General features: G+C 37.5%; 1 protein-coding gene across 1 annotated transcript; it reads left to right on the plus strand.

Annotated features, from left to right (window-relative positions):
* The first annotated feature begins 3,760 nt into the window (after window positions 1-3,760).
* Window positions 3,761-20,149, plus strand: LOC131920325 (albumin-like). The gene is given in 15 exon segments (XM_059274652.1): window positions 3,761-3,839; window positions 4,524-4,581; window positions 5,510-5,642; window positions 8,018-8,229; window positions 8,829-8,961; window positions 9,872-9,969; window positions 11,803-11,932; window positions 12,902-13,116; window positions 14,010-14,142; window positions 16,435-16,477; window positions 16,480-16,528; window positions 17,709-17,847; window positions 18,162-18,385; window positions 19,363-19,495; window positions 20,108-20,149. Coding segments are annotated over 15 exon segments (1,821 nt in total).
* The last annotated feature ends 2,504 nt before the right edge of the window (window positions 20,150-22,653 follow it).

Raw genomic sequence — 22,653 nt, forward strand, 5'->3', positions numbered from 1 at the left:
TTTGTCACGTTAGTACTGCTCAAACTGCTCGTCAATGTCATTATCTTAAAACAATGTCTGCTGTTGATAGTATCAATACACCACTGTTAAATGTGTCTGTCACCGTAAGGCACAGCCTGAAGGACACCCCACCCCACAGTTTCCACGCTTAAGGGGCTAGAGTTATAACCTAGTGCTAGAGCACTTGCCTGGCACGGCATGAGACCCTGGATTTGATACCCAGCACTACATAGACCCAAAGAACCGTTGAGGCTTATGTTTGGGCTGTTCTCGAAGTTTTCTAGAGGCACTGGGTGTTTAGGAATAGGTGGTTTATGAGGAGCAGTATTCTAAGACAGATCTGTCAATTGTGAACTCAGAACTTTCTGCCACTGCTTTCCTAGGAATCTGATCAGAACGATTTGCCAATCTAAGAGCCAGGAGTTTCTGGATTTATCCACTGAGTTGGCTGTTACTTAAACACCTTTCATGGTGTTCCTTCTATCAGCTGCTATCTGCTGATCTGCTGAAAATCAGTGCCTAGTACTGATGTGCTCCACCTGTCTAAGGTGAGAATTTTTGTGATATAAATTCTTCATCTCCAGGGAAATCTTTAGCACAATCTGTATTTCTCAATATTTTAAGTGGATATTTTGAGAATATTGAAGCATTAGATTGGAAATGATGAGGGATAATAAATGTTTGAATTACAATGTGTATTTGCATTAGAAAACGATGTAAGACCAAATATCTTGGACATTTTTTGATTTTTACTGGGAAACATATTTTCATAACTGAATGAGAAATTAATTTGCTTATTATGTTTCATTCATTATTTGTTGAGTTTATGATCTTCCATTTTACCTACTTCATTCTTTATAAGACATTTCTAGCCCTTTAAACTCCGTGGGATACGCATATATCTGCTGAATTATAGAAAAAAGGCTGAGAAAAATATTTTGTGACCCCATTTGTCTTCCAGATTCAGTCAAATTTCCTATATTTTAGAATGGATACAGGTAATGTCAGTACTTTTGGAAAATCTGTGGTAAAATCCTGAGGACATTGTTAGATATTGCTGTCTTATTTTCCTGGACACATTGTGTTTCCAAGAAGAGGTCCGGAAGTACCATAGGATCATGGGGGAAGAAACGTGCAGGCTGGACCAAGGTTGGCAGATGGAAGGCAAGGCTGCCTTGAAAGAATTTATGAGAAGTTCCATAAATCAGGATGGAGTGTGTGTGTGTGTGTGTGTGTGTGTGTGTGTGTGTGTGTGTGCTGGTTTTAAGGTTATAATGGGGTGACAAGGAAGTAAAAAAAATTCCAGTGAGATAATCCATCAACTTCAAACCATCCTATCAAAATGAGTGAAAGCAAAACAAAACAACAAACATCCAACAAGACAATGGGAAAACAAGGGACCAAAGGGACTGAAGCTCAGGGTTAATTCCCAGTCATACTGGGTTTCAACAGGAGTGGGGTTTTTCTTTTTTTCCACTTGTAAATGATGAGCACACAATTATACTTTCCAAACAAAGAATTTTCTCAACTACTCTCTATTTTTGAAGTGCTCACACAAGCATGAGGAAACACTTAAAAATGATCTGAGCTATTTTCTATTTACTCAGAAACTAGATTCTCTAAACCATATTTAAAACTCAGTTTAAGTTTTGCATTTATTGTCATGTCAATCTCTTCTGATGACAGATTAACCATAGAATTTTAAAACTTGAATAATAGGACATTTAGAAATAACTAACAATTATGTGGCTTCATTCCTCTCAGTATAGAATATACATATAGAATTAATGGCAGGATTTTCAGAAGAAAAAATATAAATTCTTTCTTTCTTTCTTTTTTTTTTTTCAAGACAGGGTTTCTCTGTGTAGCTTTGCGCCTTTTCCTAGAACTCACTTGGTAGCCCAGGCTGGCCTCGAACTCACAGAGATCCGCCTGGCTCTGCCTCCTGAGTGCTGGGATCCGCCGCCGCCGCCGCCACCGCCGCCGCCGCCGCCGCCACCACCACCACCAGACCATAAATTCTTTCTTATCAAATGCAACTGTACAAGCATTTCTTATCAGTTGAGCTGAGCTCTAAGCATACAGATAGTGTTAAGAATTAAGCCCTTTAATTCTCTGCTGCTGCTGATTAATTAGGATATGCACATGTAAAACACTGAATTAATACAGCTAAGAAAAGACACAGTTGTTATTAATTTGTATTTTAAATTCATGGAACTTCATCAGTCAGTAAATGAACTGAAGCTCCTAGTCCATTATGATAAATTTGATTTATTTTTTTAGACTTTGGTATTTATGATTATACTACAAAATAAATGTAAAGTAGATAAGCAGATAATTTTTCTACTCAATTGTCAAACTAAAAATATATATATACACAGTACATGTGTATGAAAAATCTGAATTTGTGAGTTAGCAATACAAATATATTCAAGGACTTAAGTGTTGCATACTTGCTTATGCCTCCAGACTCACACTAGAACAGGGCTAGGCATGACTACTGACTTCAAATAAATAGTGTCCACTCTTTCTAGGAAGCTTAAAGAGAAATTAAAAATTTGTCCAAGAAAGAATTATCTTCTTTCTTTAGTTGCTTTTTTCTTTTCCAGTTTTTGGCTCCACCTCCTCTACCCTGGTAGAATTACTTCCACCGTCAGGCATTGTTTTATATTCTGTTCATTTCTGTCTTTAGAGACGAGTGTGTTTTTTCATTTCAGGATGCCTTTGAGTCATAAAACAGCAAGGAAACACTTGTTCTTTTTCATTATTTGAGTTTGATATTGTCTGCATTTGGATACATAATTTGTACACTTTCCTGAAGATGAGGACATGAAATGAGGTCATAGAAAGTGATTTCTTTCATTGTCTAACTAGATATGAAAAAAGAATGCTTTTCTGGCCACTCAGTGGTCTCTGTACGTGTAGGTACCATGGGGACAATTTGGATGACAGTCTTGACTAACTCACTTTTTGAGGTAAGTAAGACAACTGGTCTGCTACTATTTATCTTTCTATTGTGTCAGAGAAAGTATGTCACAGTGGCAAAGACCATCATCACTATCGTTTAGGTGTGTGTTCTTCTAAAAAAAAATCCCAAGAAAGAGATTGATGTCAGATGAAAATATTCCACGGCAGACCTGTTTCACACACAGCCAGAGCTGGGATGGTGACACAAAACTTCTAAACATCCTCCATGATTGTTCTTATTGCTCTGGCTTTTTCTCAGTTTACATTTGAGACAATGTGAGCTTTATGGGAGATTCTAATTACGAAAGGATGAGAAAGACATGGAAACCCTATAATCAGTTTCTCCCTTTCCTCATGCAAATTCCTTATTACCAATAAATAAAAGAATATTTGGAATGAGAAATACATGTAATTCAGTTCTTAGATTTTAAAATACATCATGTTTCCATGCAAAGGCCTAAACCAAAGATGCTCAAGTGGGAGATGCAGAGCACAGTAAGGAACAATAGTTGTGAACAGTTTAAACTCTTATGTAAAATTTGATGTTTTACATAACTTTAATGAATTGACAAAGTCTTCTAGGGAAAACAGCTCCAGATGGCAAACACACGCAAGGGATTTAGTCAAACAACTTTTTGGCAAAGATTGTATGATTTTGTAATTGAGTAGGAACCAATGGAATGCGAGCTGAGTCTGGTTAATGGTCTACAGTTATTGGTTAAAGAAGTATATTAGAGCAGATTTCCCTGCACACATCTCACCTTTCCTATCAACCCCACAAGCCTCTGGCACAATGAAGTGGGTGACCTTCCTCCTCCTCTTCTTTGTCTCTGCCTCTGTTTTTTCCAAGGTTGTGTTTCCATGAGATGCACGTAAGAATTTTATGTTTTCACTGCTCCACTTTTATCTTACTTTCCTAGTAATGGAAGCCCTGCATTTTGAGAGAGTTAAGGTTTCCTTTAGTGCTTATTTCTAGACTTTAATGATTTTTTGCATCTGAGAACCCTTGTGTGGTTATATTATTAATATACTTTAGACACCTTAGGTGATAATAATGAGGTGATTTTTTTAAAGTTTAGTTTTAAATTTCTTTTAATTTTGAAGACATGCTAGGCAGAGTGACTTAAACTATACTGAATACAGCTAAAGCCAGAATCTTCACAGTCTTGAAGGCCTGTTTACTCTACCATGCTGTACTAATAAACTAAACGTGTGTGTTGTTAATTTATGAATGGAGCTTCCATTTGTATTGACTTTCATTCAGATTGTCTTAGTAGATCCTTAGAAACATGACAAAAGCATTGACTCTCAGGTTTGGATGCAAAGCTATAAACACTTAGACAGTTTTAAAGTAGTGTTTGTGGAGAAAGGGCAGTTCTTTAAATGCAGAAGGAAGGAGTCATTGGCAGATTCATGGTTTTTGTAGAGATCAGAGGCCAGTGTCTTAAAGAAATAGCTTAAGTGTGTGGAAAGAAGTGTGAAAAGCAGCATTATAATTGGTTACTGTCATCCATCTTTAAATATGTTTTGTGGTTTTTGTCTCCCTGTTCCCGCAGACAAGAGTGAGATTGCTCATCGGTTTAATGATTTGGGAGAACAACATTTCAAAGGCCTGTAAGTTAAAATGTTAAAAGTCAATTTAATGTTTCTGGTAGTATTAGTTCCAGTTCTGAATTGCTTTTTTTCCCACCTTGAGCTTGCAAAATCGTAGGACATCACTGTCCAACAGAAATATCTCCGTTGGAGGAAAAACTGTGGACCTGTGTTGAGCATATGGCAGCCAGAGGACACATGGTTACTGGGCACTTGAAACATGGCAAGTCTAACTGAGGAGCACACATTCAAATGTTATTTAACATTAATTAAATATATCTATTAACTTGTGGCTAATGGCTGCTTTCTGGAGAATGAGATTCTGGAGCCCACTTTAAACTTGTGAAGAATGGAATCTTAGTTTTGCTTCTGGAAAGGCCTATGATATATAGTTCTTTGAGAGGCTAACTTGCTAATTCTTCTTTACACAATAAGATCTCATGGTATCTTGAGAAGATTATTTTGTCTTTGTAGTACTGGGGACTCATACCTGTGAAGCAAGTGATCTATAGTTAAGTCACATCCCCAACCTCCAAAATGTTTTCATGTAGTGAAAATGAGAAGTTTATTTTTAGAAGGTCAATAGTGTCATATACCCCCGATTAACAGCGGTATATGGTTTAGAAGAGAAATAACTCAAAGGACTTACATAATGTCCAGCCTTGACAACGAAATGTATTTAGAACATAGTTTGCTTGTTTGCCCCATGTTCATAAATCTACTGACACACATATGCGTCTATACCTAAGCATGGTAGGAATCTATGTTCTTTTTGCTTGGAAATGCACCTCTTCCTGGTTATGCCTCAGAGAAGAGCTGACAGGAATAGGCTTTCTAGATAGTTGTAAGAAAGATACACAAAATATAGATGGCATACACGTACACAATTTGCTGTTTAGGAAATTCAGCTACTTCATAGTAAAGTTTTATTTCCATGTCTGTTTTTCAGAGTCTTGGTCACCCTTGCCCAGCATCTCCAGAAATGCCCATATGAAGAACATGTGAAATTAGTGAATGAAATAACCGAATTTGCAAAAACATGTGCTGCTGACGAGTCTGCTGCAAACTGTGACAAATCAATTGTCAGTACATTCTGATTTTGAGGATCCCTTTGTCTTTTTTATGTAATTCTGAGTGTTTCAAGGGAAAACAAATACTTTCTCCCACACCTAAGGCCCAGGGAACACTGTGGAAGAGGGGCAGAATGATTGTAGGAGCCAGAGGAACAGGGATTTTGCGATGAAATTGTCTCCTAGTAATATCACAAGCTAGACTCAAAAAGTCTCACCAACATGACTGGCCAATTGTGAGCTTAACAATGACAACACAATAGACGTGCCAGGGTGGATGAAAGACCACAGGGACTCAACCCTACACAAAGAACTTCAGGCAAACAAGGAATGCCTAGAGCAGGAGAAACTAGCTTGTCCAGGGAAGAGAGAACCAATTGGTTAATTCAATACCAATGGTCAGCCCTGAAAACATGTGTACAAGTAATATTATACAGACTAACAGGCTATATTTTAGAATATATGTATATACATAAATATATATATATATATAACACAATTAATTAGAAATAAGGTCATAGATCTTAAAGAGAATAAGGGGGCATATGTGGGGAGATTTGCAGGGAAGGAGGAAAGGATGTGATTATATTGTAATCTCAAAAAATAAAATGTTATAAAAAGTTATTATATGATCAACATTGCAAGCTAATGGAGACGTTCTGTCTATTCTCACAACTTATAAAAATTCTTAGAGGCTATCGAAAGCAGGTATAATATTTTCAATGTCAATTTGTTTTTTGTACAATTTTTTTCCAAGCTCTCAAACCTGATTTCTGTTCACAGAGGCAAATAGCAATAGCATACCTTTACATATTGATTATTTTTTTTGTGGTGAGAGCCCTCAACTCTCTTACTGTATTTGAATATAACTACAATTCCATCAAGCAGATCTGTGGAATTTATCTTGCTTAACTGAGAGTCTATGCCACATGATCAGTAACTGAGTCCCTCTTCTCTCTGGCAGCCATCACGCCTTTTGGATTCTGTGAATTGAACTGTTTTAGGTATCTTATCTGAGTAGAACCACACAGAACGTGTCTTTCTGTGACTGGCTTATTGCACTTCCCAACATGTCCTCCAGGTTGGCCCATGTTGGTGGCAGTTGCAGAACGTTCCTCTTTAAAGGCTGAGCGTAATCCCTAGTGTGTATACACCACACTTTTATCTGCCGACCCACATTTTCTTTATCCATTCATCTACTGGTGCCTGTTTAGGCTGTTCATACATTTTGATTATTACAGGCAATGCTACAGTAGCCTTGGAGGGCTAATGTTTTCTTGACATAATGGTACTGTGCTAATCTTCAGAATTCATCAGCTGATTACTATGCTATTTGGTTACTTGGATAAAATTATAGTATAGCTCTTTATTTCTATTTTAGGGACAGGAATACTTATACACAATTAAAAAGTCAGGTTTTCAGTCATTTAGAAGAAATTCTGCTATTTACGGGTAGGGCTTCAGAACCTGAGGCCTGAGCTTCTCTGACTGCTTAATATATGGACAAAGCCATTTCTCAAAGTGATCTCTAGGCCCTTTCTTTTTGCTTTCCTCTGGAAACCTTTTCCTCTCATTGCAGAGTTAGTGATTCACACAAAATATTACAGTTCTACCTTGGTATTCCAAAAAGTACGAACAGTAAAATTTCCATGAAGTTAAATGACATCTGTAATAAAAATTAATTTGGAAGAGAAGGATTATTTAACAAATGAAGTCCTTTGGAGTGGCATTGTTTCTAGAATAAAGAGGATATCTGTATTTTAATGCAGTAATTATTTATAGTAGAATGTGTTATTCCTCAATGTTACAGGAAACATCCTAAAACCTTGGGCTTCTTCAAAAGGAGCAGATCACATGAGAAGTTGTGTGAATATGCTGCTCCTAAGCATGAATTCACATGCTCCCTCAAGACCTAGCTTCCCTTCATTTTTTTAAATTATAATGACTTTTCTAGCTTTTAGTGCCAGATAGAAAACATGTAAGGCAACATTCCTTAAGGCCATTAGCTATTTGTTTCTCTTTTTTATTCACCATACACAATACTGTGGCACTTAGCTATTATGAAAATTACTCAAAAATAGACCAATCAAAGGAAATTAAGTAGATTTTTATGTGATTTTCTTTGCTTCACAATTAAAAAATGTATTTTATTAACACATTTTTATACTTAAATTAATTTTATGTGGTATATAAAGGCATAAACTTGTATATATTTCAAGGTGTCATGTGATGTTTCAATATATGCACATATTATCTATATACCTACACACAAGGTACTTACTTTCATAACCAAGTTTTATCCACACATTCAGTTTTTTACATTGCTCTTTGGTTATAGAGAAAGTCAGGGACCGGCAGGAATTTGACAGCTTCTGTTTCCCACTTAGCAATCTCTTTTTGGAGACAAGCTCTGTTCCCTTCCAAGTCTTCGCGAAACCTATGGTGAACTGGCTGACTGCTGTTCGAAACAAGAACCCGAAAGAAATGAATGTTTCCTGCAACACAAGGATGACAACCCCAACCTGCCCCCATTTGTGAGGACAGATGCTGAGGCCATGTGCACCTCCTTTCAGGAAAATTCAGCCTCATTTATGGGACAGTAAGTAAACAGATATCTATGTTTTAAATTAGAAGCTGAGCAATAGCTCCGCCAGTAACACTTATGCTAATAGTCATCAAAACCCCAAATATCCAACATCAAGACTGGGAAGGCTTTACCTTGAGGTGATTTTTAAAAATATAATATTTGATACCATAAAACTGTGAACAATGACAATAAGAAATCAAGAATATTTTGATCTTGAAAACAGATATGACCTGTGTGAAAATCTGAGATTGAGAAGTTGTAAAATATTCTGAAGTGGTGTGTGTGTGTGTGTGTGTGTGTGTGTGTGTGTGTGTGTGTGTATTGTGTGTGGTGTTCATGTTCCCTGGATCATTTTCTTTTTAGTTAGCAATGTTACATCACCCAAATTTAACTATTTACTGTAAATATACACATGTGAATATTTGCACAAAGATACTCAAATTTAATCTACCTTCTCTCACTTGAGAACAACAGAGACAGGCCATCACTCATGGCCACAATGAGTAAACTTGGTCAATCACAAATCTTAGGGTTTGGGTTGACTGATCTTTTCTGTAGTGTTATGTGCTGTAGGAAATGATTGCCTGCTTTCTCCTTGTTCCATAACTCAGCTATTTGTATGAAGTCGGCAGAAGACATCCTTACTTCTATGGCCCAGAGCTCCTTTACTTTGCTGAGAAGTACAGTGCCATCATGACTGAGTGCTGTGCAGAAGCTGACAAAGCTGCCTGCTTGACACCAAAGGTGACCCATGGGAAGATGGGGACAGAACTGCTCTATATCCAAACCCAGAGATTTGACCATCTTATGGTTGATTTAGGAAATCTGAATCTCTGAATGAGACTTCTCTATGTCATTAGAAAACCTTCTTTGCTCTAAGTTACCAATGGCTTTTAGTTCTCATACCTTTCTTCCTTCTAAGATTTAGCAGTGATGGTCTAGAGAGGGAATTCTTGGATGTGTGTTTACTTGTCTTTCCATACTTTATGGTGGTGACTTCTGGATTATGATAGCATGTATCCATTGGACAGCAAGGGATATTTTTTTCTTTTTCTTTTTTTTTTTTTTTAGTCCTTTCTGAGACATGTTAGTGGAGATAGAATTCAAAGCAGTGCATTCTACTGAGGCTAGACATTGGAATCCATTCCTTTCTCCCATAAATATTTATTATGTGAATCATTTGTTTTTCTTAGGCAATTACTCATTTTATGAAAGTTGATGAAGCAGGGACTTAGATGAATTAGTCACACAACTAAAAAGTCACTACAAGTATTTATATGCCCTGGGATAATACTAGACATATCCAGGATGCTTCCCCTGGCAATGTCTCTATGCTGCTTTTTTAAGTACCTAGAAGTCTCCACTGTGACCAGACTGTTTTCCTTTCCCTTTGGTATCAAAATAATCACTTGTCAAAAGGAGTATTTGTGAATTCAGGTATAAATTATCTTTTAAATTTTTCATTTGTATGGAAGGTGCAACTCAGTATCAGAGTTCTTGCCTAACATGCACAAGGTCCTGATTTCAATTCCCCATCCTAACAAAGTATTTTGGCATGGCGCTGTTTGAACTTTTGAAGGTGTGTGTGTGTATGTGTGTGTGTGTGTAGAAATTGTCTTTTGCAAATTTTTTTCAACTGGATTTCTTCTTGTAGCTTGATGCTCTGAAGGAGAAAGTGTTGTATTCCTCTGTCCACCACAGACTGAAGTGCTCCAGTATTCAGAGATACAGAGAGAGAGCTTTCAAAGCATGGTACATGTTTATATATATATATATATATATATATATATATATATATATATATATATATATATCACAGTTCACATGTTGATAATGATAAATGTCCTGTCTACAAGACTGTGTATTTATAGTGTACTTCATGAAAAACTGATAGAGGTGAAATCAGAATAACCACAATAATTTGACTATTTTGTCTCAGTGTTTTTGTTTTAAATTGTCAAATAATGTAGAAGGCTTGATTTTTGTCTAACAGAAGACAGATAATTAGATCCCTCCTGTTTATAAAGACCAGGAATTCCATTTAAATGATTAAAAAATACAGTCAGAGTCAGGGAATTTAATTTACTTAATTTATTTTCCCTCAATCTGAATGTGACTGTTTAATGTCTGGATAATAGAATTCAGCCATCAACTAAGTTGGAGTTATTACTTTGAATTTTCTTACAATTTCTCCACTTCTGTCTGTAATCTCATGTGTTTGCTCCACCCTCTCTTGCTTTTATATCATGCAGCTGAGTCCGGGAGCATCCTTTAATATGTAAGTCAAGACTAATGTGCCTGCCTCTCTAGCATCTCTCCTGTTTGTCAATAATGAATCAACCCACCAGGAGAGAAAATGGAGATGACAGACACTGTGCGTGTTCTCTAGAGACTGTCAGCAGGAATTATCCTCACTAAGTCATCTTTAATATCCAAATTCTTAAAGCCAATCAAATCAACAAATATAGCAGCTCCAACATGAAACAACACTGTTACATGGGCTATGATTGGTTCTTGCAAAGAAGTCTCCTTATCAGAGTTATGGAACTGAAAATTAAGTTAGAAATAATGAAGATCCTGGCTTTTGACATCTTGCCATAGAGCTTAGAGGCTGTCTGCTGGAACAATTTCTTGGCAAAAGGATCCATGATTAAAAAACTAATTCTTTAGAAGCTAGGTAATTTTTTCCCTCCAGAGACATTTCAAATTTAGAAAGGTATGTCTTAATTAAGACAAAGATGATGAATCTTCATTTCCAGATAAGAAAACACTTTCATGCCATTATGTAATTTAGCCTCACAGATCTTTTAATTTAGTGTGTTGTAACACTCTAAAAGATAAAACCTGCTTTTGGTCACATTGCTAAGATGTGACCAAGCCCGGGACAGAAGCCAGGTGAGGACTCAAAACTTGATGCCCCTCCGACAGCCACCCCTTTAGGAATTCCTCTTTGATTTTAATTTTATGACGCATTAGCTTTCCACACATCACCGACATTCTATCAGTAGATAATTCTGCAAAAGAAATTGTAACTATTGTTGCTAGAGTTTTCCTGCCTGGCCCACAGTCAGGACAAATCTCTCTCACCCGCCAGTCCCGCAGCCGCTCAGACCCGACCAAGTAAACACAGAGACTTATATTGCTTACAAACTGTATGGCCGTGGCAGGCTTCTTGCTAACTGTTCTTACAGCTTAAATTAATCCATTTTCATTAATCTATACCTTGCCACATGGCTCGTGGCTTACCGGGATCTTCCCATGCGGCTTGTCATGGCGGTGGCTGGCAGTCTCTCTGACTCAGCCTTCCACTTCCCAGAATTCTTCTCCTTGTCCCGCCTATACTTCCTGCCTAGCCAATGGCCAATCAGTGATTTATTTACTGGCCAATCAGCAACACACTTGACGTACAGACCATCCCACAGCAAACTATTGTGTCAGAACTTGCATTAAAAGGACTAGTGAATTTTTACACTCTTCTTCATTTCAGTTGGTTTTGAATTTCCTTGTTATAAATGGTATCTTTTCACTGCTTTCTTACAAATACAATATGATAATAATTCTTTGATGGGGAAATTTTCTTTTTAGGGCAGTAGCACAAATGAGCCAGAAATTCCCCAACGCCGACTTCACAGAAATTAGCAAATTGGCAACAGACCTTACCAAAATCACCCAGGAGTGCTGCCATGGAGCCCTTCTTGACTGTGCAGATGACAGGGTAAGGAGTTGTTGCATGCTCAAAGTCAGTGAGTGGATGTGTTTGGCTGCATCGGTGAACACTGATGGTGGTTTACATGGTCTCTGGGCTCTCCTTTATTCTACCAAGCTTTCTTTGCTTTGTGGCACTTTCCAGAAAAAAAAACAAACAAACAAAAAATAGAACAAAACAAATAATAAACAGAAAAAACAGTTTTCTGAATTGTTAAATGACCCAAAACTCCTCTGTTCAGCAACATTCTGAGGAGGCTTAAATGGAAAGAGAACAGTTACAAATGTAGATTTCTAAGATGTTTTGAGGAGAGATGTGGGGCTGGAGACCCCACAGATTGGAGAGGCTTTTAAAAATTGGTGCAGTTATTCCTACATAGTCTCTCCCCTAATTAATTGTGTGTTATGTACATAAATATTTGCTGTGATCTCACTTTCTCCAAAGTTGTACTACTATATCCTTCACTTCCCCCTTCTAAAGATTAAAAATACAACCAAATATTCCTCTGCTATGATAACCCCTGGAAAACATAAGATCCATGTGTTATGTATGTAAGCAGGGCTTGTAACTGTACTCATTACTCATTATAATTATGCCTCATATTTTAATGAGTTATTTAGTTTTAAAATACTGACCCTTAATTTGAGAGGAATATTTGGAAAAATAGCACTAAATATTGTGGAAAAAATAACCTGAACTATCTCAGTCATAGAAACATAAATTTAATAAACAATCAAAGCGAATTAATTTATAAAAAATAACTTGTTCCTTAAAGGCTACTTGAATGTAATTGTTTTATTCACAGCATCTTGAGTCTGCAGGCTCTGAAGCACTGTGTGGGTGAGAATGTGTTTGCAGAAGCCGCTTTGGTTATGTATGGTCTAGAGCAGGATGAATATGCTTTACCCACATGACAAAGGTGTGTGGAAAAATGTAGCAAAGATAACTTCTCTAAACATTTGTTTTCCTTTCTCATAGGCGGAGCTTGCCAAGTACATGTGCGAAAACCAAGCATCTGTCTCTAGCAAACTACAGGCTTGCTGTGACAAACCAGTGTTGCAGAAATCCCACTGCCTTGCTCAGGTGGAGCATGATGACATGCCTGCTGATCTGCCTTCATTGGCTGCTGATTTTGCTGAGGATAGTGAAGTGTGCAAGAACTATGCCGAGGCCAAAGATATCTTCCTGGGCAAGTGAGGAGATGCCTTTCCTTTCGTAGTTTTTTTTTGTTTGTTTGTTTTGTTTTGTTTTATTTTGTTTTTGAGACAAGGTCTCAGTGTATAGTGTGCATTTGAACATATTATGTATTATTTAACATTCTCCTTTTCTGTCCACCCATATCTATCCATATCTGTGATGACAGGAAGGATATATATCCATATATATGTTTGTGTATGTTTATATATAAACTAATGTCATTTATGTATATAAAGCACACATATACATAAAAATATCAATATGACACGAGTTGTTTTGTATTTGATTGAAATTACCAGAATGTCACAGTGTGGCAAAACAGGATACAATTAATAACAAATGACTATATGTTTTGAGTAACTGCAACAATTAATACTATCATTTTATTATTAGATTATAATTGTACCCTATACTAAATAGTACTTAATGAAAGATGTACCTCACATGTAGAAGAAAAAGGAACTTTAGTATTGTCTCTATTTACTGCTTTATTGAGATACTTTGTAGACATAATTCAAAGCAAACTAGATATACAGTAAAAATAACTATGAATCAAGCATTTAATATGCACCAGTCTCTGTGTGCTGTGATAGAGTGTGCCATGTATTTATCCCAACCCACCTTGTTAGAGAGATGCTATCCTTCTTTCCCTTCTGTATGGAGGAGGTTAATGCACTGATAGTGTTAATAAGTTGCCCCTGCAGAACAGTAAAATACATCATGGTGGGAAAGCTGAACCTGGGAAGAGTTATCTCTGGGTCCCAAGTTCTTGCTGCTCAGTTTCCTGCATTGGAGCTCATTCCAATGGAATGTGAATCACTATTGAGATTATTATGTGAGTCTATTACTTGCTCATCTATTTAACTCAGTCTATGTTCATCTTCATTAGGTTTTTGTATGAATACTCAAGAAGGCACCCTGACTACTCTGTTGTCTTGTTGCTGAGACTCACTAAGACATATGAAGCCACACTGGAAAAGTGCTGTACTGAAACTGATCCTCCCACATGCTATGGCAAAGTGGTAGGTTTCCATAGGCCAAGAGCACAGCAGCTCCTGGTAGCAGTTCCTACAAGGAGAAAGGAAGTGATGGACTAATGAGAATTGATATATAGGTCAATTCAGATATTTTCTTGAGATGTAGGCAAGCCTGAGCTCTTAAAGTTATTAATCATTATAGGATAAACACTAGATAAAATATAAGGAAACCTCGAATAATCATTCTAGAAAGGAAAGATTTGAAGAAAAAAGGGAATCTTTACTTGCACAAAATCATTATCATTGTTTTCCCCTTTTCATACTCTTGAGAATAAAATGGAGTAAATTCAAATACCAACTAAAAGACATATTTAACTTAGATTTAAAGACAGTTAATCCGATCCCCCAAATTGTCAACTATTATCGATAATATTTTATGAGAAGTTAGGCTTGCAAGTTTGTTGTGGAGGACATCAGGGTTTCTGTCAACACACACTGGTTTCTGACTTATTTGGGGCCAGAAGAGAATCATATTTTACAAAGAAGCTGCTGAATACCAGGCATCACTCTGTGACTGAGTCTGGAAGTAGAATTTCTCCTCTCAGAGACCTCAAGATCCAACTAGAGAGATTGCCTGAAAAGGATGGCCCTGTCTATTGAAGGTCTGCTGTTCGCTAGGAGTGATTTTAATTTCATCCACTTAGTTGGTTAACAGAACAGTTCTAGTTAAGTACACTTAATGACACTGTAGATGGGATCAGTCTGAAGCTTAGACATGGGAAGAACAGTTGCACAAGAAAACAAGTCAGGTGATCTGGTGCAAACACAGCCATTGAATTCCAGAGCCTGAAGATTCTTATTGACTTGCACCAAATGACCTTGCAAATAAAAGGTGCCAGGAGCCATCCCCATCAGTGGATGGGTCCTGCAGAGGATGTAAGGAGTGGGTGGTGGGAGAAAGAAGTGAGCCAGGCCATGGTGGACCGGAGAATCTTGCAGCCTGGCTGACTAGCAGCCAGAGTGTTTCTTTATTCATACAGAATTTAGTTAGCAGGGATACATTCATGATGTTCCAAAACATAGATCACATTATTTTTGGTTTTGGACATGTGTTTCACTTCCTTTTGCTCATCCTTTAGTCTTCATTAATAAACTATGACATAACAGTTATCATTTCCAATCATTTTCCCTAGAGTTTTGACATCATTAATAAGCAGAGTTATCATTCTTACTCATTAACCCCATAACCCAAATTTTGAGAATCTAGAGGCATATGACAGTCTGTGCTCAGGCTGGTTGCTTTGGATGCTTCAAGGATACTAGACCAAAACAAAATCTTCCACCCTGGGCATTTTGCCATGTCTCAAGCAATGTATTATTTACTCTTAGTAGTCATAATGCCCAGGAAAAATTCTCAGGCTAAAGCTCCTCTAGTTATTATTTAAATTCTGACATAATAAAATCAATGTTCACATTTATATCCTTATAGAATTTGTCTATATGTCTAATCCTGGCATTATGTTGTTCCTTGGTTATATGACATTATAGTGGCTCTACATGAGCTAACTTGTAAGAGAGGGAGGTCCTAGCATCTCATACTTTTATCATCTTTCTACTCCATACTTTGTTCATCAATATGTCTCTATGTAGGGCAGAGTTGTATGTCACTTAATTGTCTGAGTGTACAGTGGGAAGAGGCTTATAATCTGAACTGTGGACAATTCCTCTAGCCCACCGAATCTTATTGACCTTTTTAATTTTACTTTGTTTTGAATATCTTGTTTCTGTATAAGTACAGGAACAGATGTTTCAAGAATGTCTCATAGCCTCATAAAGAGACCTCCGGCTTCTTCTTTATGTGTCATAACCTCCAAGGCATAAGGAAGACCTTCAAGTAGATAAGGATATCTCCTTCAAAGTGAGGAGGCAGGGATAGTATGTTCAGGACTTTCCTGGGTAAGCCTAGAAGCAGCATTCTTGGAAGAAGGCATAAATGATTCATAAGGAATTTTCTATCAACCCAATTTCCTCAAAATGTACCAATATTAAAAGTGCCTCAAGTATGTAACAGGTGGAGATGAAGACCAAAGGTGGCATGGCAGCCATCATGCCGCTCAGCTTTGCTGGATCTTTGTCAAGCAGCTGTGCTGGCTTTATGACTTCTGCCATTCCATTCAGATGTGGCTATGCAAAAAAGGAACAATTTAAATGTAATGTGACAGACATGACAGGGAAGATCTCCTGAAGTCTCTTTGGACAGAAGGAAGGGAGAAATGCAAGTTACCTACACTGGTCTCTCAGGAAGGATGCTATAAACACAGTTCTTTTATGTTGCAGCTTGGTGACCTTCCTCCTCTAGTAGAAGAGTCTAAGAACTTAGTCAAAACTGTGAACTTTTTGAAAAGCTTGGAGAGTATGGATTCCAAAATGCGTGAGTAGTTTTTCAGCTATTTTTTTCCCTTGGTCAATTTGTAATTATTTAAAACAACATTTAGTCCACCCACTATATGGTCTTAGCAATGAAAACACATTATTTATAATCCCTATCTATCAAAAAATTCTGGAGAGGAGACACCATCCTTTATAGAATGGAGAGGATTATATCCCTGTATAATATAAAACACTGGTCTCTTGGGAGTATATAGTTTTGAGGGCTCATAGAAAACCTTGATATATTGGAACTGGAAGTATGCTTCTAAGGTTAGGTAGAGTTTATGAGCAAACAGTAGAATGATATTTGGTAGGATAAGAAGTAATATGCTTTGGACAGCAGAAGCTAAAGAATTGATAGAAATGCTGAACACAAAAATATAACAAAAGATTTCCATAATATGAGAATGTTACATGAATAAGTGTTAACTTCAGAAAACACTGGAAGTTGAGAGTTATACCTAACCTTTGATAGTTGTGTGTGACCTTGTATTCCTAAGGAATTTCATTTCTAAAAGAGATAGAGACTAAATGCCCTGCTGGAGTAATGTCCCATTTCCGTAGAACCTTATCTACGGAGGTAAAGTGAAGAGACATTATTCCTTCTTCAGGTCATTTACACTTTTAGCACTCTTCTAACTCTAGCCTTTGGAGTTGACATCATTTCTTCACTTGAGTAGATTACAGCCATACACTGACTTCTATTGGTTATGGTCCACTATTAAATACTAGATGTTATTAGATGTTAGATAATGTGCCAGACACATTATTTTCTTTCATTTAATCCTTGCACTGTCTCTATTAAACGAGCCATCTTTTCCCCACTATCTTTTAAGTTTATCACAGTGTTAATATGTGTAAGTTTGTGATAGAATTTATTTCAAGCAGCACCAAGTACATTAATACTGTTAGACTAGAGAAATGTAACTCACTTCCTTGTGATTATAGTACAGATCTAGGACTAAGATCATATACTCTAGGAAGATTTCATGGCCACTTAATTAGTTGCTCAGGATAAGGTCTTCCTCCAATACTATGCTATCATCCTAGAAGTGAAGAACTATGGTTCGTGTGGAAAAAAAAAATTAGTTGATTTGGGGTAAGTTTTCTCTTGTTGAAATATTTTACACCAGACCAGTTTCCTGTCCGGATGGAAACATATAAGTTATTTTTTATAACAGGCTCCTAGTTCGTTACACCCAGAAAGCACCTCAGGTGTCGACTCCAACTCTTGTGGAAGCTGCAAGAAACCTAGGAAAAGTGGGCAGCAAGTGCTGCGCACTTCCTGAAGAAAAAAGACTGCCCTGCATGGAAGACTATGTGAGTCTTTTAAACTACGATAAAGTCAGAAGTGCTGGGTTTTTGTCTTCAGACATTGACACTTCTAACTTTTAGGAGCAAGGGTATGCTGATATGTGCATGTGTTTATGGTAGCTGGGACATGGGCACCTATATTTAACTGAAAGAGAAATTTTATAAGTCATATGTTTGGTTTCAAAGATAAATAAATCACTATGGCAGTCAAGGCTGAATTCACAGTTATTAATTAAATATGGCAATTCTTTTGGTGCATCAGAAAGTGAGTGTTGGTGGATCTATTGACTGTTCTGCTCTTCTGTCTGCCTGTTCTTTAGCTGGCTGCAATCCTGAACCGTGTATGTGTGCTGCATAAGAAGACCCCAGTGAGTGATCAGGTCACCAAGTGCTGTACTGGATCTGTGGTGGAAAGGCGACTGTGTTTCTCTGCTCTGCCAGTTGATGAAACATATGTCCCCAAAGAATTTAAAGCTGAGACCTTCACCTTCCATGTTGATATCTGCACACTTCCAGAGAAGGAGAAGCAGATAAAGAAACAAACGTGAGCCATATTTTCTTACTGCAGATGTCTGTAGTATAGACAGGGAGAACTGTAAATTGGATCATTTTTTTTTGATGTATTGATTATATACCTTAGAGAGAATTGTTTAGATGTTGGCATTATTGAGTTGAAAAAGTGTCAACTTTTTCTATCTGAAAAATATGTATTAAAATCTTTCATATACATTATCTTTAATACTGTGCATAAAAACCACAGAAGATTACAATTCCAGTCGAGGCAGAGAAGAAAATGCTAAATAGCTAACTGGTGAATTTGTATAGATATAAAATTGGACATAGACATCATAGGAGAATTTATTTCAAAGTATGAATAATTATCTGAATCATTGCACGATGAAGCCATAACAGAGACAAGGCTACAGGTGTAACTTCTGAGAATAGGAAAAGAAACAGCTGGAAATGCACATAGGAGGGTGGACTCTTCAATGCTCTCGTGAGAGGTTACAACAGCATGAAATGTAGCAAGAGGTTGTCATCACCTCTGGGGACCTGTGATGGTGGTCCGGACCATGTTACAAAACTCATCCCCCACACAATTCTTTTTCTCTGCTACTAATGTTCTACAAATATCAGTAACAGTGACCGAGCAGTCTCTCCTTGCTTGGCTTGTTTTAATTCTTATAACATTCTCATTATTAACTTCAAATGGGGCAGATGTTAAAGAGCCATATTCTGTGCAAAGAGAGAAGTCTTTCAGGAAATTTCTGGAAACTACATAAAACACAGAGTGACTTGCACTGATTATTCTATCTGATCCAGTCGTAGCCTAGTGCACTTATTACCCTCACACACAGTCAAGAATATTAAGGTTGGCAACGGTGTGCTTGGTCCTGGAAGCCAAAGTCACTTGGCTCCAAGATTTGTAAACTTGAACTGTGGCCTTGCATCCTTGCTGTCTTGGTTTCCAGCATGGGAGTCAACATTTCCTTGCTCTTCCTGACCTCTGTCCTAATGCAGGGCACTTGCTGAGCTGGTGAAACACAAACCCAAGGCTACAGGTGACCAGTTGAAGACCGTGATGGGCGAATTTGCAGCTTTCTTGGATAAGTGCTGCAAGGCTGACGACAAGGAGGCCTGCTTCTCTGAAGAGGTAATAGAGCATTTTGCATTTTGATATGTTCAGTTTCTGTTTGTGTGCATTTGGTCAGGTTGGGGCTGAGACACTCATATGCTGAATAATGTGATCAATCTAATTGTGTTCACTACAGAGCTGTAACACAAACTGACTTACATAGCTCCTACTTTTTATGTCCTACCACACTGTAGTATATAAAGTGATCATAAAGGCCATTCAATTCCAAATTTATGACACTTATGAACATATTTGGAAATATCTGTAAAGCCCAGAATCATCAACTCATTTAATCCTTGTCTTGAAATGTTACACTTTGAATTGACTCATTTTACACTTGAGGGGAGAACATTTACAGTTATGTGCCTGAATCATTTCACATTTTCCCTCATGGCCTAATAAGAGTTTATTTTAGTCTTTTGGATACAACAGATATCAGTGAGCTTTTTTAAGAATTCTAGGAGAGTTGTAATTAAGTTTTGCAAGGCATGTGAATTTACATTATAATCACTGATAACTGTGGATGTGCAAATTCTAATAGTCTTGCTAATATTTTTTTTAACATCTATCATTTGTGTGTGTGTGTGTGTGTGTGTGTGTGTGTGTGTGTGTGTGTGTGTGTGTTTTCAGGGCCCAAAACTTGTTGCTGCAAGCCAAGCTGCCTTAGCCTAAACACATCACAATCACATGTATCTCAGGTAACTATTTGCCATTTTTTTTTTAAAAAAAGTAATCATAGTCATTTTTCCTAAAACGACTAAGATTTGCTGACCATTTGGCAAGAGCCATGTAGACTAGCACCTGCCACCACTCTTAGGCCCTCACATATGTTCACCCATTTGGGTTCCATTTGCAGATAAGAAAATGAATATATAAAGGTCTAGATCAGTGCAATTTACCCAAGGGTCAGCCAAACTCAAGAATTCACTCCAGAGCTGAGGACTTAATCATGGCTCTTTTATGACTTACATGACGCACTACATGGAGTCACACATGTTGGTCCAGTCAAGGATAGCCTAAGAATAAAACTGAAGCCATATGAAAGAACATTTTTTTTAGTCAAAACAATTGTGTAGTGTTGATTCTGCAGAGTTTGTATCAATAATTCTGTAAATTCATTCCACCAGATGATTCGATGGAGCTATCTCATGAGGTTCCCTGTTTTATAATAAATGATCTGCTTCCAAATCTCTGAGGTGTCACATGCCAAGCTTTGACAGAATTTATATTCCTATTTCAAAACAGCTCCATTTGAAAATGTAGACAATTGAACACAGCTATGTTGATCAATTTTGTTGAAATATTTGGAAGAGAATTTAAAAAATAGACCAAAAATGGAATAAGAGGGTAAAAGAAAATAGTTTCTCCATATGAAAACACATACTTATTGTGTATTCAAGCAAAGAACCTACAGACATAGGGTTATTTCAAAATTATTTCCATTTTTAGAAGGAAAAGGAAATTTTGTTGCATTCTGAGAAGACAGCTTAATTTTTAATAAATTAGGGAATATGTAGGTCTTGAGAAATTGTGAGACCTCTGACCTGACACTTGAGGGCCCTGATGGGACCAGTGATGAAGAGGAGGTGTCAGAACAGGCACCAGTGTATCCTCTGCCCCCTGAGTGAGGGACTTCAGCTAAGGCTAGATCATGCTTAGGCTGTCTACACTGGGGAAAATTGCAAGAAGAATATAAGAGACTCAATGTTTCTAAAAATATATTTGGAAAACATATTCCATTTTGAAAAGGGCACTTACATTTCCCTTTCTGTTTTTCAGTCTACCCTGAGAAAAAGAGAGACATGAAGACTCAAGCCTTACTCATCTTTTCTGTTGGTGTAAAAATCAACAACCTAAGGAACAGAAATTTCTTTGAACATTTGACTTCTTTTCTCTGTACTGCAATGAATAAAAAATGAAAAGAATCTACTCTGTTGTTCACGACTGTATTTTCCAAAGGCATGCTCCCCCTGACAGGTCTAGGAAACACTCAGGTGCTCTTCACTCCCACGTCCTTGTAGGCTCTAGGAAACACTCAGGTACTCTTCACCCCCACAGCCTTGTAGGCTCTGGGAATCCCTCAGGTACTCTTCACCCTCAGAACCTTGTAGGCTCTGGGAAACACTCCTTTTTTCTCTCTCTTCTTTCCCTTCAGCAGAGGCTCTAGTTCCTTATGGGAAACCCAATAAAAATAAAAGTCAATATTCTCCTGAGTTGTGCACAGTGATCATATAAACAAATTTCAACATTACGGAAGTTCTGAATGAGAGACTAAAAGCTTATGAACCATGGCTTTTCTTTGTCAGTTGGACTCTAAGAATGAGTTGGAGACAAAGGAGACAGGAATGGTTTAAAGGTGGCTTGGTGAATCGATAAAGTAAGTGATGGAGAAAAATTTACTACAGTTCAGGATGATAGCATAAAGCCTCAAGAAGCAATGTTGGAAGAGGGGACTGGGTGGTCTGGAGGGGTGCTTAAAGACATTAGATTGAGGAAGAGGGGACTGGGTGATCTGGAGGGGTGCTGAAGGACACTGGATTGATGTAGCCCAAGAGCTGGATGGTGAAAGAGTCACATAAAGATTTAGAAGTTACATTCAATGCTAGATTCTTTTCTCTGTCCCAGGAGGTGATTGCTCATATAATACTATTGTCTATGAATTCTGTAGACTTATCCAAGGATTGTCTATGATTTTACATACATAGCCATTCATAGCCATATGAAATTTTTATTATATATCATTGATTTCAAATTGTGCATGTTATTCTACAACCCACTCTTAGCGATCTTTTATAGTTTCATTTAAAGCATGATACCTGAAAAGATGAGGAGACCACATGTAAAGAAAGGTCCTTTTCAATCCTCTTATATGCCACACTCACGTCTCCCTCAACCTGTGCTTCGGCCTCCTGATGAAAGTATCCAAGGTAGGAGAAAGACTGGAAGAATAGAATGAAGATTGGGACCTGGCCTGGTGGAAACCAGGAAGTATAGCAGACAATTTTGAGTAAGGTGTTGCTATTCAACTGGACCAGTAGGGGCCAGGTCTAGATGCACTATCTGGAAGACACTGCCTCGGTAACCACTCCTAGATACCGAAGGGGAACTTCATACTTAGAGAGAATTGTGCTCCACAGTGCACTCTTCCCTGAGCCTCCACTTCTCCTGCTTCCCAT

The sequence above is a fragment of the Peromyscus eremicus genome, chromosome 10, assembly GCF_949786415.1.
Source record: "Peromyscus eremicus chromosome 10, PerEre_H2_v1, whole genome shotgun sequence".
NCBI lineage: Eukaryota > Metazoa > Chordata > Mammalia > Rodentia > Cricetidae > Peromyscus > Peromyscus eremicus.